The following is a 26,833-nucleotide window of genomic DNA, read 5'->3' on the forward strand; positions in this document are numbered from 1 at the left end:
TCATCATACAGCCAAACAAAAAATGGAATAAAATGCGATCAAAAAGACTAATGTAAATAAAAATGGTACCGCTGAAAACGTCATCTTGTCCCGCAAAAAACAAGCCGCAATACAGCTCCAACAACAGAAAAATAAAAAAGTTATAGCTCTCAGAATAAAGCGATGCAAAAACAATTCTTTTTTCTATAAAATAGTTTTTATTGTGTAAAAGCGCCAAAATATAAAAAAAAAATTAAAAAAAATGCGGTACCGCTGTAAATGTACTGACCCGAAGAATAAAGCTGTCTTATCAATTTTACCACACGCAGAACGGCATAAAAAAAAAAAAAAAACAATTCCTGAATTGTTGGCTTTTGTTTATTCTGCCTCCCAAAAATCGGAATAGAAAGCAATCAAAAATGTCATTTGCCCGAAAATGATACCGATAAAAACATCAACTTGTCCCGCAAAAAACAAGCCGTCACATGACTCTGTTGTCCGAAATGTGGAAAAATTATAGCTCTCAAAATATGGCGATGCAAAAACTAGTCTTTGCAAAAAAATGCGTCTTTTAGTGTGTGACAGCTGTCAACCATAAAAATCCGATATGAATCTAGCATCGCTGTAATTGCACTGACCTGAAGAATAACGTTGTCTAATCACTTATACCACACGAGGAACGGCGTAAAATATAAACTTTAGGGTTAGGGTTGTGTTAGGGTTAGGGTTAACGTTGGGCTAGGGTTAGGGTTGGGCTAGGGTTGGGGTTAGGTTTGGGCTAGGGTTGGGCCAGGGTTAGGGTTGGGCCAGGGTTAGGGTTAGGCTAGGGTTAGGCTAAGGTTAGGGTTGGGATTTTTTCAGAAGTAAAGAAAAAAAAAATGACGACGATATGGCGACTAGTGAGCGCAAGTGCTCGTTACTTGAGTTTGCATCGGGTGCTGGGTATGCACCGAGTATGGCAGGTGCTTGAGTGACATGCTCGAGTCTCCTCCTCAAATGTTTTGCAGCTGTTATACAGCCAAAAAAAAACTTGCGGGGATTGCCTGCCATGCACGAGCGATCCCCGCATGTTTTTCTTGGGTGTCTAATAAAAAAAACATGCGGGGCAGGGACTCGAGCATGTCACTTGAGCACCCGCGATACTTGGTGCATATCTTAGTACCTGATGCAAACTCAAATAGCACTCAAGACTAATGACAACTTATTCAATATGATGACCTAATGTCATCAAATTCTGTGTCGTACCTCTGGGTTCAAAATGTTCACTATACCCCTTGATAAAATCCTGGAGGGGTGTAGCTTCCAAAATGGAGTCACTGGGGGGAGGGTGGGGTGGTTTCCACTATTTAAGCACATCAGGGACTCCCCAAACGCAACCTGTTACCCTTGTGAAAATGCAAAATTGGGGGCTGAAAAACATTTTTGTTGGAAAAATGTGAAAATTTTATTTTTACGGCTCAGTGTTATAAATTTCTGTGAAGCACCTGGGGGTTCAAGGTGCACACCACGCATCTAGATAAGTTCCCTAAGGGGTCTAGTTTCCAAAATGGTGTCACTTGTGGGGGGTTTCCACTGTTTAGGCACATCAGGGGCTCCCCAAACGCAACATGGCGTCCGCTAATTATTCAAGCAAATTTTACATTCAAAAAGTCAAATGGCGCTCCTTCCCTTCCAAACTCTGCCATGCGCCCAAACGGTGGTTTTTCCTCACATATGGGGTATCTGCGTGCTCAAGAGAAATTGCACAACAAATTTTGGGGTCAATTTTGTCCTATTACCCCTGAGAAAATAAAAAAATTTGGGTCTAAAGTAACATTTTTGTGAAAAAAAGGTAAATGTTCATTTTTTTCTTCCACATTCCAAAAATTCATGTGAAGCACCTGAAGGGTTAATAAACTTCTTGAATGTGGTTTTAAGCACCTTGAGGGGTGCAGTTTTTAGAATGGTGTCACTTTTGGGTATTTCTGTCATAAAGGCCCCTCAAAGTCACGTCGAATGTGATGTGGTCTCTAAAAAAATGGTTTTGTAAATTTTGTTGTTAAAATGAGAAATCGCTGGCCAACTTTTAACCCTTATAGCTCCCTACTAAAAAAAAATTTTTGTTCCAAAATTGTGCTTATGTAAAGTAGACAAGTGGGAAATGTTATTTATCAACTATTTTGTGTGACATATCTCTCTGATTTAAGAGCATAAAAATTTAAATTTTGAAAGTTGCAAAATTTTCGCAAAATTTCCAATTTTTTCACAAATAAACGCAAGTGATATCGAAGAAATTTTACCACAATCATGAAGTACAATATGTCACGACAAACCATTCTCAGAATCAGGGGGATCCGTTGAAGCGTTCCAGAGTAATTACCTCATAAAGTGATATTGGTCAGAATTGTAAAAATTAGCCTGGTCATTAACGTGCAAACCACCCTCGGGGGTAAAGGGGTTAACATAGGTCTTTATTATTAAGGGAAAAATAAATCCACACCTATGTGAAAAAGTAATCCTCCCCCTCCCTTAAAACATAAATTAACTGTGATTTGTCAAGTTTGGGAAGCTGAGTTCAATTTCCCTAGCGACACACAGGCCTGATTACTGCTACACCTGTTCTCAATCAAGAAATCACTTAAATAGGACCTGTTTGACAAAGTGAAGTAGACCAAAAAATCCATCAAAGCTAGACGACAAGCTTTGATGCATAGAAATTCAAGAACAAATGAGAAACAAAGTAAGTGAGATCTATCAGTCTGGAAAAGGTTATAAAGCCATTTATAAAGCTTTGGGATTCCAACGAAACACAATGAGAGCCATTATCCACAAATGGCGAAAACATGAACAGTGGTGAACCTTCCCAGGAGTGGCTGGCCGACCAAAATTACCCAAAGAGGGCAGCGACGACTCATCCAAGAGGTCACAAAAGACCCCACAACAACATCCAAAGAACTGCAGGCCTCACTTGCCTCAGTTAAGGTCAGTGTTAATGACTACACCATCAAAAAGAGACTGGGCAAAAATGGCATGCATAGCAGAGTTCCAAGATGAAACCATTTGCTAAGCAAAATGAACATAAAGGCTCATCTCAGTTCTGCCAGAAAACATCTTGATGATCGCTGAGACTATTAGGAGAATATTCTGTGGACTGATGTGACAAAAGTTGAACTTTTTGGAAGGTGTATGTCCCATTACATCTGGCGAAGAAGTAACACAGCATTTCAGAAAAGGATCATTATACCAACAGAAAAATATGGTGGTGGTAGTGTGATGGTCTGGGGTTGTTTTTCTGCTTCAGGACCTGGAAGACTTGCTGTGGTAAATGGAACCATGAATTCTGCTGTCTAACAATACATCCTGAAGGAGAATGTCTGGCCATCTGTTCTTGACCTCAAGCTGCAGCGCACTTGGGTTATGCAGCAGGACAATGATGGAAAACACACCAGCAAGTCCACCTCTGAATGGCTTTAAAAAAACAAAATGAAGACTTTGGAGTGGCCTAGTCAAAGTCCTAACCTTAATCCGATTGAGATGCTGTGGCGTGACCTTAAAAAGGCGGTCCATGCTCAGAAACCCTCCAATGTTGCAGAATTACAACAATTTTGCAAAGATGAGTGGCCAAAATTCCTCCAGAGCGCTGTAAAAGAATCATTGCCAGCTATCGCATTGATTGTAGTTGTTGCTGCTAAGGGTGGCCCAACCAGTTATTAGGTTTAGGGGGCAATCACTTTTTCACACAGTGACCTGTAGGTTTGGATTTCTTTTTCCCTTAATAATTAAGACCTTCATTTAAACACTGCATTCCGTGTTTACTTGTATTATCTTTGTCTAATATTTAAATTTGTTTTGTGATCTGAAACATTTAAGTGTGACAAACGTGCAAAAGAATAAGAAATCAGGAAGGGGGCAAACACTTTTTCACCACTGTGTATATCTACCTATCTATATACATATAGATATATATACAGTACAGACCAAAAGTTTGGACACACCTTCTCATTTGAAGATTTGTCTGTATTTTCATGACTATGAAAATTGTACATTCACACTGAAGTCATCAAAACTATGAATTAACACATGTGGAATTATATACTTAACAAAAAAGTGTGAAACAACTGAAAATATTTCTTATATTCTAGGTTCTTCAAAGTAGCCACCTTTTGCTTTGATGACTGCTTTGCACACTCTTGGCATTCTCTTGATGAGCTTCAAGAGGTAGTCACCGGAAATGGTTTTCACTTCACAGGTGTGCCCTGTCAGGTTTAATAAGTGGGATTTCTTGCCTTATAAATGGGGTTGGGACCATCAGTTGTGTTGTGCAGAAGTCAGGTGGATACACAGCTGATAGTCCTACTGAATAGACTGTTAGAATTTTTATTATGGCAAGAAAAAAGCAGCTAAGTAAAGAAAAACGAGTGGCCATCATTACTTTAAGAAATGAAGGTCAGTCAGTCCGAAAAATTGGGAAAATTTTGAAAGTGTCCCCAAGTGCAGTTGCAAAAACCATCAAGCGCTACAAAGAAACTAGCTCACATGAGGACCGCCCCAGGAAAGGAAGACCAAGAGTCACCTCTGCTTCTGAGGATAAGTTTATCCAAGTCACCAGCCTCAGAAATCGCAGGTTAACAGCAGCTCAGATTAGAGACCAGGTCAATGCCACACAGAGTTCTAGCAGCGACACATCTCTACAACAACTGTTAAGAGGAAACTTTGTGCAGCAGGCCTTCATGGTAAAATAGCTGCTAGGAAACCACAGCTAAGGACAGGCAACAAGCAGAAGAGACTTGTTTGGGTTAAACAACACAAGGAATGGACATCAGACCAGTGGAAATCTGTGCTTTGGTCTGATGAGTCCAAATTTGAGATCTTTGGTTCCAACCACCGTGTCTTTGTGCGACGCCGAAAAGGTGAATGGATTGACTCTACATGTCTGGTTCCCACCGTGAAGCATGGAGGACGAGGTGTGATGGTGTGGGGGTGCTTTGCTGGTGACACTGTTGGGGATTTATTCAAAATTGAAGGCATACGGAACCAGCATGGCTACCACAGCATTTTGCAGCGGCATGCTATTCCATCCGGTTTGCGTTTAGTTGGACCATCATTTATTTTTCAACAGGACAATGACCCCAAACACACCTCCAGGCTGTGTAAGGGCTATTTGACCAAGAAGGAGAGTGATGGGGTGCTACGCCAGATGACCTGGCCTCCACAGTCACCAGACCTGAACCCAATCGAGATGGTTTGGGGTGGGCTGGACTGCAGAGTGAAGACAAAAGGGCCAACAAGTGCTAAGCATCTCTGGGAACTCCTTCAAGATTGTTGGAAGACTATTTCCGGTGACTACCTCTTGAAGCTCATCAAGAGAATGCCAAGAGTGTGCAAAGCAGTCATCAAAGCAAAAGGTGGCTACTTTGAAGAACCTAGAATATAAGACATATTTTCAGCTGTTTCACACTTTTTTGTTAAGTATATAATTCCACATGTGTTAATTCATAGTTTTGATGCCTTCAGTGTGAATGTACAATTTTCATAGTCATGAAAATACAGAAAAATCTGTAAATGAGAAGGTGTGTCCAAACTTTTGGTCTGTACTGTATATATAATTAAAACCTGTGCCAGACCACATCTATTCAACACAGCGCTTAATACTGGTACATGTGAACATAGCCATATACTATACTGGAAGTGAACTTAATTAAGAGGGCAATACACAAAGCTTCTATCCATGGAGATGTGATCTGATGTTTCTGCATTACATGAGGTACTCAGTCATGGCCGCAAATAGATACAAAACACAGTGAGCAAGGTAAACTGAGAATGCAATAGAAATAATCTTTGATCAGACTGATATATTTTACATCTTAGTCCTTTACCAGCAGGGTTTTTTGTGACACATTTTCAGGGGGCTGAACAAACTGCTAGTAATACTTACTGCTTACATATACTCAGACATTTTCTAGTTTACATTTATAAAAGAGTAACAAAACTTATTTTATTACTATTTAATTATCCTCCAGGCAATGAATTGTTATGAATTTGTATCATACTTGATTGCCTATATGTCTTATTTCTCTCTCAAACACTGTCTCACATGCTCAGTTCATACTCCTTTTGAGGCTGCTTTCAACTGCTGCTCAGTAAGCTCTGTATTCAATTTACAATCAGAGTGGGAATTCCTATCTGAGTGGAAAGCAGAAAGGTTCAGACAGAGGAATTTCCATTCTCTGATTGCTTATATGTAGAATACGGATCTTGCTGAGCAGCAATTGAGAGCTGCTTGTAAAGAAGCATGGACTGGGCACATGAGAAAGCCCTGCAAAATGGTGTTTTAATCAGTTTCAATAAATTGTTGGGATTAATGAAAACTGTTTAAAAGAGAAACTAAATCACCAAGGCAATCAATTACAACACTTCCTATAGTGGTGCACGGTGATTGGTTACAATCGGTATCATAAACATTGTTTCTCATGAATCCTGCCAACTGTCTCTTGAATGTTTTTTTTTCTCATTATCAATAATCTGCAACATATTATCATACATATTCATTAATGGGGTTTTCTGAGCGTCTACCTCTGCCTTTTCTTTCATTGGGTGTGGGTGGGACAGTTGCTAAGGCTTATCTGGTCTTCTCTAATTAATAGGATGTCCAATAGATGATTATTAACTTACCAGCATACAGCACGTTGAGAATATACAAACTCCATGTAGATGATTTCCTAATGGTCTTTCAAAAGCAACAATTATTATGCTCCCATTATAAAATGAAACAGGGACCAATGGTCTAGCATTGGCTCTCTGGTATTGTAGGTATACAATCTAGTCAACATTTGTGTTTGGTAAATAGGGTATTAATATCCTGTCCCACCCAAGAACACTTCCAACCCTTCCAGGAACACTCCTGACCAACACTGGAACACCCACTTTGGATGGGGTTTACATAAACCCAACCACTTTTAGTCCAAGACTCCTCCAAATTGCCAGGATGGTATTTGAAGAGTGGACCAGTTGTCGAACATGGATACATATTAAACATACCTGATAACATGGCCATTTAGAGACCAAATAAGCCTCTTCATATGTGTACTAAGTCAGTCGCTCATCCTGTATATAATCCCTTACCAACCCCACCTAGGTCAGCCATGGTTATCATGTCGTGTTACCGATGGCAAGCACCTCTTTATTGTTACTTTTTCAGATTTTTTATATTTCCATTCTAGTGTTGAGTGATCGTGCTCGGATAAGGCGTTATCAGAGAAGGCTCGGGTGCTAACAGAGTGTCTTTGGCATGCTCGAAAAATATGTTTGCGTCCCCGTGGCTGCATGTCTCGTGGCTTTTAGACAGCCGCAACACATGCAGGGATTGCCTGTTTGTTATGCCATGTGTTGCGGCTCTACAAACAGAAGCGGCAAAGCGAACATATTTTCCGAGCACGCCGAAGATACTCTGTTAGCACACGAGCGTGCTCAGATAACACCTTATTCGAAACCACTGGCTCAACACTAATCCATTCTTGAATCTGCTTGTGAATAGAGAATTAAAATTAATCTGTAAAATGCCATTGTTTTTCTACAATATACTTGTACATGCTCCTCTACTATCAACAGTTTGAAAGAATCTATTCTTTACTGGTAAATGGATGTCAGCTATAAGGGATAAGACACAGATTTTACATGGTCTCCTTCAGTAATCAAAGAAGAATGTGATTAAGAATGAGATTACCAATGAGCCAAAGTAATTTGTAATATTACTAGAAAGTCTTTGTTCAGTCATAATCTCATATACGGGGACACGGCCTCTCGTGACCCGCACTGTTCTAGGTTTATAGAGAAATATACACAGCAGATTTCATATCTTCTACTATTTGGTACAATGCTGCTTACAATATGGCTTTGGATGAGGACACGTAGTAGCGTGTGATGTCTGTGTCTATAAGGGGAGAAGGTCAGTTATAATAGATATCCCATTATTGCAATCTTAGAATATGACGGCTATGGCTTGTAAAGTTAAGGGAAGCATCAATCTCATTTTTTGTGCTGTCTGCATACACTACATTCCATGATCTATTTAAAAGCAAAACTACCTGCTGATAACTTCTATCATTTGGAGCCTACAGGAAGGTAATTAAAGCAAAACTACCTGCTGATAACTTCTATCATGTGGAGCCTATAGGAAGGTAATTAAAGGGATTGTACTTGATAAGAAGAGCATAGCTGCTTACTTGCAGAAACAGCCCTTCACCTGTCCATGGTGTAACTGCTTTTGCAACTTTGCTCCAATAATGCAGTAACCTGTAGACATAGGTGGCATTGTTTCAAGAAGAAAGCAGCCATGTTTTTATAATCCTATACAACCCCTTTAAGGGAAGAATTAATGAATTAGAATCGCTCCAACATAGGGGCAACATCATATCCCTCCCCTGATATGGACACTCGGTTACATATAATAAAATGCCTTTCTTTGGTTAATCTTTCTTTGGCTGCAATCACTTTTATTATAGACTTTATGTGTATGGAGCATCAGCTAGACTTCCCAAGTCCTCGCTTAGACTACTCAAAATATATTTCTGGAAAAATAGATCTAAAAGAGATTTGCCGTACAGATGAGATGAGTCCCTTTCTAGATTATCATCGACTTCTTTGGGTTTCTTCATTACATTATTTTTCTTTTTTTTTAAATAGTACAAAGTTTCCTTTATAAATAATGATAAGAATTAGGAGTGCGGTAAATTAAGGAAGAAGTATTAGAAATAAGCTTTATAACATTCATACAAAACTTTTGGTCATAACGCAGATGAAATTTCTAAATTACAATAGTTTAGTAATTTCATGGGAAATGTACAGAAGCCAGTACAGATTAAATGCAGTTTATCATCATAAATCTGGACCATAAGGTCAAATGAATTGCAAAAGACAATGAAAGAAAAACAGACTGATAGAATGGAAGCCATTGGGGTTACACTGAGTCGTCATTGAATACTTCCATAAACCATATTCTTCTGTCTTCATTTCATACAAGGAGTCATCCATGATAACTTTAGGTACAAATTTGTTATAAAGCTCCTGGATGTAACTTATTGTCTAAGGCAATTTTTTTTATATCATTTACCAATGCTAAATAATTTGGCAGCCTACAATCATTGATGGCTACAAGTATTTAGCGCTATGCACCAATACCGCAGCTATACATCAACCAGCTGGTATCTTCAACTGTGGTTGAAACATAGGGGAACATTTACCAAGTGTCACTTAAAATAATTCACACCAAAAACTGGCACAAATCTACAGACTTGCTGGTACCTGGACAAGCTGCGCCTCTTAATAAATTTATCTCATTGTACTCCATAGAGTTTTTGCTTTAAGGGGTTCTCCAGTCTTCTGCTAAAAATCTGCAGTCACTCGATGTGACTACAAACTTCTGAAACCTTACAGTGTGCTCAACGCATGCTGTCAGGATTCTCCAGTGTTGCTGGTGAGACTGCAAATATATGATTTGCATCCTTCCGGACACATTTGCCTAGATGTGTCCGGCCTCGATCAATTAAATTGTATTGAGCAAGGCCGAGCACGTCTACTCAGCACTTGACCGCATGTATCCAAATTATACACTTCAGTCCAATGAGCATTTGCTCTTTCCGGCAATACTGGAGAATCCTGACAGCGTGTGGTGCACACTCTGTAAGGATGCCAAAGTCTGCAGTCACATAAAATGACTGCGGACTTTTAACAACCCCTTTAAGACTACAGCATATTCTATATCACACGAGTTTAAGAAAATAGCCCTATAGTCTTTATTAACAGAAAAAAGGTCTCATAATGGTAGAAAACCTGGGGTTATAACCTATTTATTCATTCAAAATGTATATGTGTTAATACTGTATATTGCACGGCAGTTTAGGAAATTTGTATCATTGAAAGACAGAGTACTCCTCACACGTCGTATAAATTGGTGGGTGTATAGAGTGTACAACTGGAGATCAATTCACTTTAATGGACCTCTATAAAAATGGCTTTTCCACAGAGCACAAGGTGCCCACTTAGGTAGTTTCAGACATGGCACTTCCATCACTTCCCATCAACAGCCAACCATTACTCAGAGTGAGAAAGGTTTTAGGGTTTTGCCCAGATTCCTTGATTGTCAGGTTGTCAGTAGAAAGCTCTGTATCTAACGATCACTTTCTACTGAATTTGGTAATGGATGAAATAGTTACATATTTTCTCTTCGGTCTTGAGAAACACATTTCATTTAATTAAACCCATTGTCACAAAGCATCGTATATTGGTATCCCACAAGTTTCCTTCAGTCTCTCTGAAATTAGTATAAGAAGAATTCTTCAGCTCGAGCACATAGTAAACAGGGGATATCACCCAGGCAATTCTGGGGCTTGATTGGGCCTTCCGTAAGGAAGTCATTATATAAGTCATCATATAAACAAACATATTTTTTTTCTAGAGTTGACATCGGATTGTAGACTGTGCTGGATATGGAAAAGGCAAAATAAGGTAAGTTCCCTTCCCACATGCTTCCAAGCACAGGAGTACAAGGCTTCTCTTTACTCCTCTCGGGTCACAGATCCGTCCTGATACTCCAGGAAACTATTTGGACCCCATACAAAAGGACAAAATTCACAGTTCATCCTCATCCAGCTTTGCAAGTCGAGGAGCAGGTAAACTAACTTCATCCGAGGGTGAGGCGTAGCCAGGGAGCTCCCGGGACAATGTGCTTAGCTTCTGGAGGAAACAGATATGTCAGGAGGCTCAAAAACAAATGTTCAATGCATACAGTCAGTATGTAAAGACTGTCCTAGATTAACAGAAAAAAGCAACACATAGGAAAAGCTGATATACTGTGTTACAGCTAGTGTTAAGGGGCAAGATATTCGTGAACAAGCCTCGTTAGAAACACTAGTTCACGATTAATTTGCCGTATAAACAGGCTGTCGATTTAGGCCCTAAGTGGCAAAGCAAAACATAGGGATTGTCTCCATGATATCCTTTAAATCCTTGTGTCCTTTAAATCCTTTAGGTATCTTACATATTTCGCATGTCTGTAGATGCTGCACTTCAGTATGTAGCCTATTAACTGAGAAGAAGCTAGTGATATCAGCCCCACTCTTCCCAAATACTCCACCATGTCTAAAGATTAACAGGGCATTCTCAAGTCTGGAGCTTATACCCTATCCACGGGATAGGAAAAAACTTCCCGATCGCTGGGGGTCTGATCTCTGGATCCCCCATTGATCCAAAGGACCAGTGCTCTGAAGAGGCCCATGTGAATGTAGTGCTGGATGTGGAGGAAAGACCGGCACTACTGCTCCTGAAGTGTACATGCAAAGGACCGCAGTCCTGACTTAATATAGGCCAAAAAACCACAGCACTGAAATGACGATGGAGAACGAAGATCTTGATGCAATAAGTGAATATTTTATTTTCATCCGGCAAGACAGGGTCCAACATTTCGACCAACGGGCTTTGTCAAGGACATCAAAAGTGCATGTAGGTACATCATAGATATATGTTAAAACATATTGTATGATAAACACAAGACAATACAGAAATGAAAATATGGGGGGAATGGGGTTTGACAATGATTAATACATAATAAGCAGGTAATAAATGTTTAAGGACATCGATCCCGCTACCTCTCGCAATATTCACTTATTGCATTAAGATCTTGGTTCTCCATCGTCATTTTGGTGTTGAGGTTTTAGGCCTACATGTGGTGCTGGTTGATCATGCACACTGTCCTTCCAATCATTCTTAGAGAGTGGTCAGCTGGTCTTCTGAACTCTTGTAAAAATTATTGGAGTGGCAGGCGTGTGATCAACTACCTCTCCATGCACACAGAAATCTCCAAAGCCCTGGTTTTAGGAATTGGAGGTCCCAGTGCTTGGAATCTCAGCGATCGTGACATTATCCCCTATCCTATTGATAGGGGAGATAACATTCAATTTTGAGAAGACCCCTTTAAGGTCTCATACATGTATCAACTGTGTTAGAAGGGGGCACCAACAAGTCACTTTGCCTTAGATACTAGGTTATGGTAGAAATCTAAACCCATTTCTTGGGTGAAAGAAAGCCTGGATGAAAGACATGGAGGCATATCTAGTAATGGATACATCCTCATATCGTATATTGTAAAGACCCCTAATGTACTCCATCTACAATACTTTACTTTGAAGCAATTCTACAACAGAGTAGCTGTAATACAGCACATGATTGAGCCTAAGAAAAAACTTTCTTTCTTATGGATTCTTCCAGAAACTATGTAAAGAAACCTAAGAACTTCCAAAAAAGGCTCAGTATAGACCAATGGATTATAGAAGCTGGATTGGAGCTCCTGGATATAGGGGACAGCATGAGACCTAAGGCTAAATGGCAATGGCGCACATAAATTAGAATACATAGGAGTTATTGAAATCACATTCTAAATGTAGTGATCATAAATATGATATAAAGCTTCCAGTACAAACCTATATATATAATTCTGGCAAAGAAGTGAAAATAACTATTATCTTTTGATTCTGAAGAATATGAGTTACTCATAACCGTACAACCGGCAGACTAACGTGCCTATAGGCGAGAAATCATTGGACAATTTTGGCAGGACTGGAGTGACTCAGATCTGTCAATCACCCTAAGTAGGTAATTACTATGAACATTAGTAGTATCTCCAGCATTCCTGCTACTGTAGGAGCACCCCTCATAATAAACCTATTATTTTTTAAATTGGTTACATTTGATTGCACTTAATGAAATGACCCTAAGTATTGAATTATTTCTTACCCGACTGGTAGGGTCACTTTGAGAGTTTCCATTGGAGACAGTAGAAGTGGAGGACTCCGGATAATGATTTAAATCAAGACTGATGTGTGCTGGGGTAAGAACTGCTGGGGGAAGGACATCCGCGTGTGAACCCTTACGAGGAGCGTGAGTCTGTGATATTATAGGAAATTGACAGTATAAATGAAATTTTTATAATTATATCAATAATAAACCCAATAGGAATTCGAAAATCTTAAGACCTACCTTGCTTCCAAGTCGGCTATCGCGGGGGTTGCTAGGCAAGTAAAGGGATGGCAGGGAAGAGTTGTATGACTTGAGATTGGGCACTTTATTTCTATCCATAGATGCAGATGAATGAGGTCTGAGACCCCCACGACTTGTGTCCATCATGCTGCTGTTACTAGATCGACCAAGACTATTAGACTTGCTTTCTCGCCGTTGGTACTCAATAGGTGACTGAAGTGCTGGAAATGGAGAAACCATTATATTTAATGTATTGTGATCAAATCCATTCCTGCTATACTTTCTATTTTACTATAGTTTATTTATTTTTTGGTTTTATTATTCTCAGTTTGGATGCACCAAACATGGTGTGCAAATATCCGTTCTCCCAGGCCCATGAACCCCACTAACTCAAAAGATTTCAAGACTTCTCTTACTGTGAGACAGAGCCCTGGTGCCTTTTAATTAGGACTCTACTTTTCATATCTCCGAGGTTTGGAGTGTTCTAGTAAGATACATAGAAGTAAATGCTAAGTCCCAAAGCAAAACATTCATTTAAAAATGTACTCATAATGGATTATTTAACTATTGACACTGATTACTGCCCTTGGATAGAAAAACTTGATTATTACTAGATTATTGAAACTCCATTTCAATTGTCTACAAGCTACAACAAAAACTGAATACATAAAGACCAATGATCTACACTCAAATTGGTCATTAAAGTTCGTAGTTGTAAGGATATCCTTAACAGAATACATATTCAACAATATGTATTTTATAAGTCTAACAGGGAAAAAATTAACAATATTGCAATATTGCAAAGAAGCACTACATTAAAAGATTGGGGTTATTAAAATATTGGCTCAATTTATAAAACATTCAGCTTCCAACTTTACCGCCAATATATCTTTTTTATTCATATTTATTTTAGATTCCCATGTGCCCCCTGAGGAAGCAGGGCGAAACACATTTAGGGGTGTTTAGAGCTGTGCCCTATACTACCAGGTGAGTTGCTTACATGTTATTTTCGTTGTGCCATTTCTCATTTTACTCTTAGCATGTGATTTGGCAGGTGCTGAATACAGGTCTAGGTCCATCGCAGCATGTACTGTACATACTACCATCTTCTATATTCTTTCAGGCCCAGTGATTGTATGGTTCTCCTGTCATCTATTTTATTCTGTATATACATAGCCGTTCTTTATATTTGGTTTTATAACATGTGGAAATAAATGTTATGTTTTAACTTTGCTACTGATCTACCACTCCCTACTTTTTTTTGGGGGGGATTTTTACTTTATATTTGATGGATCTGAATTGTGACATCTTAGTTGCAGCATCCATTAGCTCCAACATTAGCTCCAACATTAACTACCAATACATTTACTGTTTTTTAACATTTTTATATTCACTACAAGGAAATTTGCTTGTCTCTATTTGTCCGTCACCAAATATGACATCATAGTCACTTGTTTCTAGGTAGGACTTTAATATCATAGCTTTCATCTATAAGAAACACTAATTCTACCAGCCAAGACCCATAGGACTGATTTGATCAACTTTTTAGGGCTTGTCTTACAAAGACAACCACTGTCCAAATGCTCTGTTAGGGCATAAGGATGATACAGTACATGGTGATCTGGATAGGACCATCCCTATGAGCCAGAACAAATGACCATCTCCATAATGGAGCTGCCCTAACTGACGCAACCTAGTAATGTAGTCATTAATCTGATAAATATTTAGCCTGAAGTGGAAATATCTGCCTGATTTTTGTAGTAAAAAACAAACAAAACCCTTTAAGACTGTGTGCACACGTTGCATTTTTGTTGTGTTTTTCAGTGCAGATCTGTCACAAAACCTGAGGGGTTTCATGACTGCAGCAAAGTGAATGAGTCTCCTGAAGTCTCGTGCATATGTTTCTTATTTTTGACTTGCAGATTTGGTGCAGATTTAAATATGAAGAATGTCAATTTTTTAAGCATTTTTGCTGCAGGTTTTGCCCATATTAACGAATGTGGAAAAATCTGCACCAAAAACGCAACTAAAAAACACAGCAAAAACTTGTGTTTTTGCAGCTGCTTTTTCCTGCCAAGCGATGCAGAAATGGTGCAGAAATGTCTGCACCAAATTCTTAATGTGTGTGTACACACCCTAAGGGTATTTGCAGACATTAAGTATTTGGTAAACTGTAATTAATGTGAAATGGGTGACATCCTCGGTATATCAGTTACTCACCATTAAGAAAGTTACGCTGGCTCTCCAGTATCTGCCCAATGTCTCGGACCCAGGCCATTCTAATGTCAGCGGCAGAGGCCTGCAATATGTATCGCATTAAGCTGCGATCTGTACCTCGCGATGTCAGTGCAAATTTACAGGGGTCATTATCCACAGAATCTTCAATTCCTAGACAGCTTATCTAGAAAATACAGCAGCAAAATATGTGATACCGAAAAACTCTTCTTCCAAGTCAGCCAAAATCCTGACTCAAGGGGAATCTATATCAATGCAAGTAGTAGAAGAATACATTTTTATATATGATATCTATAATTATAAATAGCTGTATTTTTTTTCGCTTCTGGCAGCGTTCCTGAGGAATCTTAGCCCATTCGTCACGGGTAATGGCTTCTATTTCACTAATAATCTTGGGTTGTCAAGAGAGTGGTCCAAAAAATTAAGGAAGAAATCATTGTCTTATACGAACAAGGAAAAAAAAGACCAAAAGATAGCAAAGGCATTAAATGTTCCTAGAGAGACAGCTGGAAACATAATTCACAAAGTCAAAGTTAAAGGAATACTGGGGCTACTAGTGATGAGCGAGCGTGCTCGTTTAACCCTTTCGCCGAGCACACTCGGGTGCTTTCTGAGTATTTTCGGCGTGCTCGTATATTAAGTTCGAGTCCCTGCGTCTGCATGATTTATGGCTGTTAATAAGCCCTCAACACGTGCAGGGATTGCCTGTTTGATAGGGAGTCCTCACATGTGTTGAGGCTCACTAACAGTCATAAATCATGCAGGCGCAAGGACTTGAACTTAATATACGAGCACGCCGAAGATACTCAGAAAGCACCGGCGGCGAAAGGGTTAAACGAGCATGTTTGCTCATTACTACTGGCTACACTACCTGGCCATGGCAGATAAAGGCTACCACCAGATCATGAGGAGGCAGGTGGTCAGAGCCATCAAGTGAGAAGTCCTTATAACAACGGATAACAAGAGGTTGCGTCGATATTGATAAAGAAAAACTTGATGATAAATTTCCTTTACTTCATGTAAAATGATCAGAGGAATACAGATTGAATGCCTGGAGTATAATTGCTCTACAAGGGACTTGACGTGATTTATCATATGGGTGCAACATACATTTAAATTAGGCCAAATAAACCAGTATCCCTAGAGAAGTGGATCTGTATCCAAAAATTCTTATTGAGTGCAACTTTGCAAAGTAACACAAACTTTTCAATACCATTATGTACATTATTCATCTACTCTAATGATGGACTTGGAAGATTATCAAAGCACTTAACACAGTTACAGAACACAATACACCGGAGTGCTCTACATCTGGTGGTCAATTAAAGATTACAGCTCATTTTTCCACTCCAGAGGATTTTGCCGCCACTTTACAATGGGGCAATTATCTGCAAAATGTGGTAACATGAAGGACTAACGTGCGGTGTTATAAATTCTCTCCTGGAACTCCTAACCCAGAGTTACATAAAGAGGAAACTAATGGACAAGAACTGTCACCTGACTAATAACTAATGCGCTGGTGGCTAAAATTTGTCTGGCTGTGGTCCCTAAAAGGGAAATCTCATACTTTTCAAAAGATTACCAGTTAAAGGGAATCTGTCAGAAGGCTTTTGCTATTTAATCTGAGAACAACATGATGTAAGGGCAGAGACTCTGATTCCAGCGATGTATCACTTACAAGGCTGCTTGTTGTAGTAGCAATAAAATCAGTGTTTTATCAGCAAGAGATTATCACACAAACTGCATTGGGTACAGTAGTTCAATGCAGTTTGTGGGGAATATTTTTTACATAAGAATTTGGGAAAGTTATGAAATGTCCTATAAATGTCTGTCCTATTCCTGATCTAAGGGTCTAGACTTTTAGCTGAAATGAATCTGTGCTACAGTAAATTTATCACTTAAACATGAGCCATGTATGAGGGAGTCAGAGTCGTGGAGTCGGAGTCGTGGAGTTGGTGTCATGGAAATTGAGGAATCGGAGTCGGAGGTTTGGCTTACCGAATCCACAGCCCTGGATTATCACTAGAATACTAGTTGTCTCATGCCTTGTAGTCCTCCTGCTCTATATAACCTTGCTCTCACCACTGATTGGCAGCTTTCTGCCTATGCACAGTGTACACATAAAGTTGCCAATCAGTGGTGTGGACAGGGTTATACAGAGCTCAGCATTCAGAGAACTGGTAGATCTGCAGCAGATAAAACTGTGATTTTATCAAAACTATAGCAAGCAGCCCAGTAAGTGACACATGGCTGGAATCAGTTTCTCTGTTACTAAATCATGCTACTTTCAGATTAGATACCAAATACCTGGTGACAGATTCCCTTTAAATCAGTATGCATGGAGGCAATGTATGCTGAAGAGTGTCCAAGTATATGAAGAATGAGAATTGATAACATTTTACATAGCAACGAGAACAATGGTCATGACTTTACTTTCCACACCAAGGGTAAGCGAGAGTAAGACCATCTATCAATATCCAATACTTACTTTGATGCTGTTTTTAAAGATGTACCCAGGCAGTGAAAACCCTTTCTTCTTGTCAATGGGTTCACTAAAGATGATGAGCTGCTCAAAAAGGAAGACTCTCCGCTCTTTTCCCCTTGTCAGAAAACTGCATTCCTGTTCTATTACCATGAAAGTGTCTTGTTGGAGAAGCTTCCCCTGAGCTGTGATTTTTCCCTAAAGTATGGAGATTTATCACATTGACAGTAGTGACATGTTTAGATAATATATAAAATAGGAGATAAAAGAATCCAGTTAGTCAAACAAATCAAGCAGACAACATTCCTTGCTTGGTCTGTTTGCATCGGCTATACAGGAGAAGAAAAGCCATACCTCAAATCCTTGCAGTCGGCCGAGGTTCATCATGTCATTGCACCTTTTAGGGACAAAACACATTACTTCCACAGCTTTCTAAAAAGATACAATTGAAGGAAAGAATATATGAGCCTCATCAATACCTTTATTGCTAGCAGTGCCATTTAACAACATAGACCTTACAGTGGTGGTCTCAGAACAGACAAGGCATATCCAAGCTCTTATTGTATTCGGAACTGCTATCATAATGCACGGAGAGATCCGGTGCACCAGTCACAACGGAATGGCCGCTGCGGAAACGCTTAAAAAACGCATAGTGGGCACACAGCCTTACACAATTTTTTTTAGATTGGGCAACTACTCAGTGACAATAACTATTTCTGACGTCCAACATGTAGCTGAAAAAGGGCATTTGGCAGTCTGGATTTTTTTTACCTTTGGTTGGACATTGTCACTGTAGACTTACCTGGAAATCACCAGTGACAATTCGAGCAAATGGGCATGCAAGTATTTATTGGGCATAGAATACAGTGACATGTAAAAGTTTGGGCACCCCTGGTCAAAATTACTGTTATTGTGAACAGTTAAGCAAGTTGAAGATAAAATGATCTCTAAAAGGCCTAAAGTTAAAGATGACACATTTCCTTTGTATTTTAGGCAATATATATATTTTTTCATCTTTTACATTTTAAAAATTACAAAAAGGAAAATGGGGTGATGCAAAAGTTTGGGCACCCTGCATGGTTAGTACCTAGTAGCACCTGCTATTGAAGGTATCACAGCTTGCAAATGCTTTTTGCAGCCAGACAAGAGTCTTTCAATTCTTGTTTGAGGGATTTTCATCCATTCTTCTTTGGAAAATTCTTCTAGTTCTGTGAGATTCCTGGGTCATCTTGCATGCACTGTTATTTTGAGGTCTAGCCACAGATTTTCAATGATGTTCAGATCAGGGGACTGTGAGGGCCATTGTAAAATCTTCAGCTTGAGCCTTTTGAGGTAATCTATTGTGGATTTTGACGTGTGTTTAGGATCATTATCCATTTGTAGAATCCATCCTCTTTTCAACTTCAGCTTTTTTACAGAAGGTATTATGTTTGCATCAAGAATTTGTTGAAATTTCATTGAATCCATTCTTCTCAATAGCTGTGAAATTTTCCCCGTGCCGTTGGCTGTAACACAACCCCAAAGCATGATTAATGTTGACGAGATATTCTTTTCCTGAAATTCTGTGCCCTTTTTTCTCCACACATATCACAGGACTTGTTTCCAAAATGCATCAGGCTTGTTTTTAGATATTCTTTTGGATATTACTGATGCTGAATTTTGTGGTGAAGACGCGAAAGAGGTTTTCTTCTGATGACTCTTCCATGAAGGCCATATTTGCAAGGTATCTCTGAACAGTAGAACAATGTATCAACAATGCTAAATCTTTCTGAAGGCTTTTGCAGTCAAGCGGGGGTTCTGATTTGCCTCTCTAGCAATCCTACGAGCATCTCTCACTGAAATTTTGCTTGGTATTCCAGACCTGATCTTGACCTCCACTGTTCCTGTTAACTGCCATTTCTTAATTACATTTCGAACTGAGGAAAGGGCAACTTGAAAACTCTTTACTATCTTCTGATAGCCTTCTTCAGCTTTGTGGGCCTCAACCATTTTCAGAATACTAGGCAGCTGCTTAGAAGAACCCATGGCTGCTGTTTTTTGGCACAAGATTAGAGGAGGCTGGGTTTTTTAAAGCTGGGAAATTTGCATCACCTGGCCTTTCTTAACGATGATAGTGAACAAGCCATAACCCTAACAGGCTAATTAAGGTCTGAAACCTTGGTAAAAGGTATCTGAGCACACAAATCTCCAAGGGTGCTCAAACTTTTGCATCGGCCCATTTCCCTTTTTGTAATTTTTAAAATGGAAAAAATGACAATATATTTCTTTTTGCCTAAAATACAAAGGAAATGTGTCATCTTTAAGTTTAGTTCACAAAAACAGTAATTTTGACCAGGGGTGCCCAATCTTTCACAAGCCACTGTACAAGTGTCATTAAGAAGTGTTAGGTTGGGAAAATGCACTACTGGGACCCCAATGATCCCCCGTTCTCTCTCACTACTTCCGGCAATGAATGGAGTGAAGGTGAAGCGTGATTGGTACTGTCTATGAGGCTGATGAAGATATCTGAGTGAACTCTCATAGAAATCTATCAATTTAATGGGTATATTTTACATAAAAAACATATCTGGGGTTACAAGTAAATTTATTTTTAATTTGCGCTTATATCGGCAAGTTTGGCCTTTAACTCTGATTTTAAGTAAATCTGATCCCATTTTCTGTCATTACATGTGATTAGAATTCCACAATCCAAAAACAGTCAAAAAGAGATAAAGGAAGACATAAAACAGACAGCAGAACTCTTGAGCAGATGACATTTTTATACTGGCTTTATAGCATAATGTAATGACATTATTTTGGAATATTACACATTACATTCATTATAATAAGGCAGCAACAACATCACCAAAAATTAAAGTGGGAAAGTCTATGTTTGCTCAATGTGTGCGCTAATCTATCCGGGCTGCGGCTCTCGTGGTCACACAGTAGAAGGGATAATAGTGCACAGTAAAACTTGTCAGCTCCAACACACGACTGGATCCGTCACTGCAATATATTTAGTTATTTCTTTTTAGATATTTTTTGAAAGCTGCCAGAGTTTTTCCATAAAGAAACATGGTATTATAATTCAGTTTCTAGCAGACAAAATGGCTGTCATCTGTCACAGCATCGCCCAACGTGCAGCAAACATCCTCACCACATAATGAAGCAACACACAGTCATGTCAGCACCAACCTCCAGTTCTGTTGTGTCTTGTCCGGCTTTGCTGTAATACTTGAGGAAGTCCTGGTTTAGAAAGAAATATGCATTTGTTTTACATTTTGATTTTTATATTCATTCTCCTTCGTCTAGCACACTTTTTTTTTATGAAGATGGTATCACAACCCTGGTATGTTGGTAATTAGGATTGAGCGGACCCGTGGTAGTTCGGGTTCTGGTACCTGACCCAAACTTTATTCTAAAGTTTGGTTCGGGTACCAGAACTGTACCCGAACTTGAACCAGAACCCAAACCCCATTGAAACCACTGTGTACCCTAACTTTTGTTATGGAAACTTCTCTCTCTCTCTCCTCTGATCTCCTGGACTTCCAGAAGTCAGTGCTCGGCAATTAGCACCGGACACTAACTGTCTGGTACGAACTCCGAATTTTTAAGTTCAGGTTTGCTCATCTCTAGTGGTAATATTTGGGTTGATTTGCAGTGCCTTTTGGCCTCCAAACATGGTGTGTATTATGGCATCCAAAGAGTTTAATTTTGGTCTCATCTGACCAGATATATTCTCCCAGTATTTCACAGGTTTGTCTAAATGTTGTTGAGCAAACTTTAAATGCCCTTGAACATGCTTTTTGTTCAGCAATGGAGTCTTGCATGGTGACTTTCCATGGTGTTTTGCACCTCTCTTCCTGGGTTCAATAATTTTTCCCTGTGTCATTTCTCATTATTACACATAACTTAATTTATGGACATCTATGGTTTGATTTTTTTGGCTGTGTGGATTGAATGGGTTGTTACCAACATCTGGTGAAAAATGTCAATAGCACCTTTAGAAATAAATTTACTTAGAAAATTGGTGACGTGTTCAATTCTTATTTCACCCGCTGTATGTAGAAATAAAGTAACAGCTCACATTTACTGGGGTTTTACATGTCTAAAGATGCCCAGAGACTTTAGCTTTCTGTCAGAAAGAGTTAAAGTAACAGTAAAAGAATTCTACTATTTTCCAAAACTATTATTCTTAGGGCTCGCTCACATCTGTGTATAAAATCGGTGAGTGCAATGTGAGAAAAAAAAAATCACATTGCACTCGCATCAATGTTATTCGATGAGGCAGTGTTCATCTGCGAGTTTTTCCTCACCTGGAATTGGGGTGAGGGAAAAAAAAAATCTCAGAATGATGAGTATGGCTATGTAACACGGCTGAGACTTACCAATACAAGTTAATGGGTGTGAGAAAAAAATTGCACGGCACATGGAGCATGCGTGTCCAATTTTTACGCACACATTTCATAGGAAACCCAACATTTCATCAGCCTAGAACAGTAAATTCTCAGCGAGAACCTTCTGAATAGATTTAGAGAATAGATATATAGATAGACAGTGCAGATGTCAGCGAGATATACAGTACAGACCAAGAGTTTGGACACACCTTCTCATTTAAAGATTTTTCTGTATTTTCATGACTTTGAAAACTGTACATTCACACTGAAGGCATCAAAACTATGAATTAACACATGTGGAATTATATACTTAACAAAAAAGTGTGAAACAACTGAAAATATGTCTTATATTCTAGGTTATTCAAAGTAGCCACCTTTTGCTTTGATGACTGCTTTGCACACTCTTGGCATTCTCTTGATGAGCTTCAAGAGGTAGTCACCGGAAATGGTTTTCACTTCACAGGCGTGCCCTGTCAGGTTTAATAAGTGGGATTTCTTGCCTTATAAATGGGGTTGGGACCATCAGTTGTGTTGTGCAGAAGTCAGGTGGATACACAGCTGATAGTTCTACTGAATAGATTCAGCCCCCAGCTGTCAGCCTTCCCTATGCTGATTATTAAAAATAAGGGGAACCCCACGCCATTTGTTTTCAAATTAATTATTTATTTAATAAGTTTAATAAGGCTAAACACCCTTTGGTGCCACACGAAAGGCACTAAAGGGTGCTAGTTTATTATATGTAGGAGATTTGTGACAGAGAATTCCAATATGTAAAAGCTGATGTTAAAAACGCATTGCCTACGGATTGCATACGCATGTCATACGGATGTTATATGGATGATAGGTGAGGAAAAAAAAGGCCTGACATTCACCAACTTTTCCGGATTAGAATCTCAGTGAGTTTATATTTACAGATGTGAGCGAACCCTTACAAAGTAAGCTGGAGGATGAAGAATGAGGAGAAATAAAATGAATGCCTCTTAGAAATCATAGAAGGAGCATATAAAATACCTTCTTTAGTATTTTTATTACAGAGACTACAGAGATTACAAAGAGAAGCTTTCATTGAGAAAGTGGAGGACATCAAGGTAAATGTTTACATCAAGGTAAAAACTAAAATAAAAAAAACTGTCAACAATAGATATGTACCATATGATAGGATTACAAAATAAAATGAGATAATTAGGATAGGGGAAAAGAGTAGGAAGGAAGAAGAGGAAGGGAAGATATTACATCACCATCAACAATCCAATAGAAAGGTTATTCAAACCCTATGTGAATGTTTCTCAATGCGGTTGAGAGTGGACCAATGCGGCGTGAGACTAACAAAGAGTGGAGCTGGTCAATTTGGGGTGAGACGATAAGCGTCAGATTCTTAGAATTCAATCCAATCTCTCCAAGTCACACAGTATCTGTCTATGTCTTTAGGTGATTGGGCAATCAAATGTTCCATCCTATTCAACATGGATATTTCAGAAAACCATACTCTATGGTAGGTGAAGAATAGAATTACTCTTCCAATGACGAGGAATAACATTTTTAGCTGCCTGTATGAGGTAGCTTATCAAGGATCTTGTATATCTGGTGAGACTAGTTGGAAACATAAAAAGGCAGAAGAGCCATCGTCTCCTCCTCCACCCAATACTCCCAGCATCTCTCTGAATCTTGAAGGAAGTTTCTTGGGCCTTGGTTGTAATTGGAGCCTTATGGGCAAGTTGAAAGCATTTGGCCCGTTGCGAGTCATCAAAAGATTTTCCCAGTTTTTTTCCCACACTGAGCAATACAATGGTCTGTCGCTAGATAACTGGAAAATGAGGTAGCTATAGAGCAACGAGATGGAGGGAGAAGGGGGGATGACGAGAGACACAATTTATCAAATTTTGTGACTTTCCTACGGAGCTGTATATTTTTCTTAATTTTTGAATAGAAGTGTTGTAATTGTCTTTAATCGTCTGCAGTCATAATTAGCTCTTGGAGGGATAGGGGACCCAGAAATATCTCGCTTAGGGACATTACGGAGGTGTAGGACATAAAATGAACAAATGAAGAGGGTTCTATTTATTTCATTCCAATAATCGATTAGAAGATGATCGTGGTAAAAAGGTAGAGTTAACTGAGATTGGGAAAAGTGGGTCAGTATTGTTATAATAGTTTTCCTTTACGTATTTGTTGATACAGCCCTTTAATAGCTTCAGAATCCACATATGAAAAAAATCCAAAATAAAAAAATAAATCCAATCGATTGAGGGTGCTGTAGACCCGCAATGTATTTTACTTGTCATACTGGAATGTACAAACCATAACTCGTTATGACAGGTTCCCTTGATTGCATAATCTGATTTGTAATATAATGTGCACAATTCGGGAGGATTAATATGTCACATACCTTTAGCAGCAGCTGGTACTTCATGATCCTCTGCACGGGTTTGATAAGTAGGTCATTGAGTTGCAGGCGATGTGACAGCTGTTGTCTCAATTCCTGTAAGTAATGGGCAGGACAATATTACGCAATTGGAAAGACGGACATATGTTTTATAGACACAATATAATCGGTTTATTTACCTTGATATATAACATTTTATTCGAATGAAAGTGATTATTTTTTACTATAGACACAACAGTATGGTGCTTGTGTCACAAGCCTAATGGAGCATGCCTCTCTCGTGCATCTCTGTAGTACATGCCATCACTTGATGATCATTGGAGGTAAACCCCAGCAATCCTGGGAAAGAAAGGAAAACCGCACTGGCATAGAGCTCTGTTCCCTTTGACATTTTCCCTGCGCAGCATTTCAGGCCACCCAGCTGTGCACCCTATGCATATGAGCAGGGCTGTGCCACAGTATCATCGGTGGTCAGATGCAACTGTGCAGGGTTAATTAGTGAAGGGCTTGCAAGGCTAGATATAAGGATTGTGGGGTTCCTAAAGGTTGATAATAAAGTAATGTCATTTCCTAGTACTATGTGGGAGTAACCCTTTCATAAGAACACAGAGATATTCCTTCTTACCTCAAAGTAGGTATCAATGTATTCTGACACAATGTGCTCCGACTTGGGCTTGTTCTGGCAATATACCACATACATGTGCAGCCTGCGCTCCTACAAAAAGGAGAAAAAGAAATTAAATTAATCCATCCATAATTTATCACACACTAAGCGGTATAGCTGCTTATATTGTGATGTCAACTAATATACTAAATCAATGACAAAACAGTATGCAAAGTGCATTTATTACAATGAGCTGCAGCTCAGGAGCAGTGTCCTGTCACTCACTGAGCGCAGCTCCGGAGCCGCTCATTCTCCCCGGCAGCAGCGGTCGCATGGATTACCGCAGGGGACACCTAGGAGAGGTGAATATAAGGATTTTATTATTTTATTCTTATTTTTACAGGTGGGGACACTGCGGGAGCAGACTACCACTACCCTCATCATTGTCCCTGCTGGTGCTGATAACACCGGCAGGATCCATGATGAGGGCAGTGTTCAGCACCGGCGCTTGGGAACAGCACTAACTGTAGCGCTGATTCCCAGACGCCGGTACGTGTCACACGGATGTCATCCATGTGGTACGTTTTGCGGACCGTGTATCCACAAAAAAATGGACTTGTCTCTGTGTGGAGCACATGGACACACGGTCCGTGAAAACACGCTGACATGTGCGCAGACCCATTCATTTGAAGATACTGACGTGTGATAGAGCCCTTAGGCTATGTTCACATATCATGTTTTTTGCAGCGTTTTTTGCTGCAGATTTTTATGCAAATTTTCAGCCGCCTTTTCCATTACCAGCAAAGTCTATGAGAAACCAGAATTATCTGTTCACTCATCATGTTTTTTTTGTTCCGTATTTTGTGCCTTGCATGTTTTTTTTGAAAATAGAGCATGTCACTTCTTTCAGCGATTTTTCACCCATAGGAAATAATGGGTGGTGAAAAAAACGCTGAAAAAACGTACCAAAATTTGCATCAGAGTTTTTTCACGTTTTTTATGGCAAAATAGAATGGGGTTCTTTTTTTTCACAGAACTTTATCTACATGCATAAATAGAGACAGAAAGACAGTGAAAAAACGCTGAAAAAAATGCATAAAAAATGCATAAAAAGAGCACCAAAACTGCAAGAAAAATACTGAACAAAATGCCCTGAAGATAAAGTTTTGCTGCAGATTTGTGATGCAAAAAAAACCATGATGTGTGAACATAACCTTAGTCTAATGTATATGGGGGGCTTAAGTTTTCCTAGTTTTCTCCAACTCCAGTCCTCAAGAACCACCAACAAATCATGTTTTCAGGATTTCCTTATCATTGGCCAAGTAATAATTCCATCACCTGTGCAATACTAAGAAAATCCTGAATACATGATCTGTTAGTGGCTCTTGAGGACTGGAGTTGGGAACATTGGGATAAGTAATAAATTACTGATCGCTGGAACCCCCAATGATCCCGAGAACAGGGCTCTGGAACCCAGGAACTGTGCTCTGCAGAGCGCCATCGTGACTGGAGCTGATATGCTCATGCTCAACCTCCACTCTGTTCATTGTTGATGGGACTGCTGGGAATAGCCAAGCATAGAGCTAGGTTGTATACAGAAGTCCTATACACAATAAGTTGTGTTGAGGTCGAGAATGAGCATCTCAGCTCCAGTTAGGACAAGGATCTCTAGAGTCCGGTTCCCCGGTCCTTGGGATCTCTGGAGGTCACAGCATTCAAATACACAGCAATCATTAAGTTATCCTGTATCACAAGCATAGGGGATA

General features: G+C 39.4%; 1 protein-coding gene across 3 annotated transcripts in view; it reads right to left on the reverse strand.

Moving 5' to 3' along the window:
* Window positions 1-5,498: 5,498 nt before the first annotated feature.
* The window catches only part of ARHGEF25 (Rho guanine nucleotide exchange factor 25), a 399,528-nt gene continuing 378,193 nt past the window's right edge, over window positions 5,499-26,833 (reverse strand). For 2 of the 3 annotated variants that reach the window (XM_073663291.1, XM_073663295.1), the window contains 9 exons: window positions 25,089-25,178; window positions 24,467-24,559; window positions 20,879-20,929; window positions 18,059-18,136; window positions 17,711-17,902; window positions 15,208-15,388; window positions 12,988-13,208; window positions 12,745-12,894; window positions 5,499-10,689 (listed from right to left, as the gene is read on the reverse strand). In XM_073663291.1, coding sequence (XP_073519392.1) covers window positions 10,585-10,689; window positions 12,745-12,894; window positions 12,988-13,208; window positions 15,208-15,388; window positions 17,711-17,902; window positions 18,059-18,136; window positions 20,879-20,929; window positions 24,467-24,559; window positions 25,089-25,178 — 1,161 coding nt within the window. In that variant the 3' untranslated portion in view covers window positions 5,499-10,584. The remainder of the gene's footprint in view (window positions 10,690-12,744; window positions 12,895-12,987; window positions 13,209-15,207; window positions 15,389-17,710; window positions 17,903-18,058; window positions 18,137-20,878; window positions 20,930-24,466; window positions 24,560-25,088; window positions 25,179-26,833) is intronic. The other variant, XM_073663292.1, reaches the window with a different exon arrangement.

The sequence above is a fragment of the Phyllobates terribilis genome, unplaced genomic scaffold (genome assembly GCF_046119375.1).
Source record: "Phyllobates terribilis strain yellow unplaced genomic scaffold, ASM4611937v1 Scaffold_2__4_contigs__length_985480577, whole genome shotgun sequence".
NCBI classification, from domain to species: Eukaryota; Metazoa; Chordata; class Amphibia; order Anura; family Dendrobatidae; genus Phyllobates; species Phyllobates terribilis.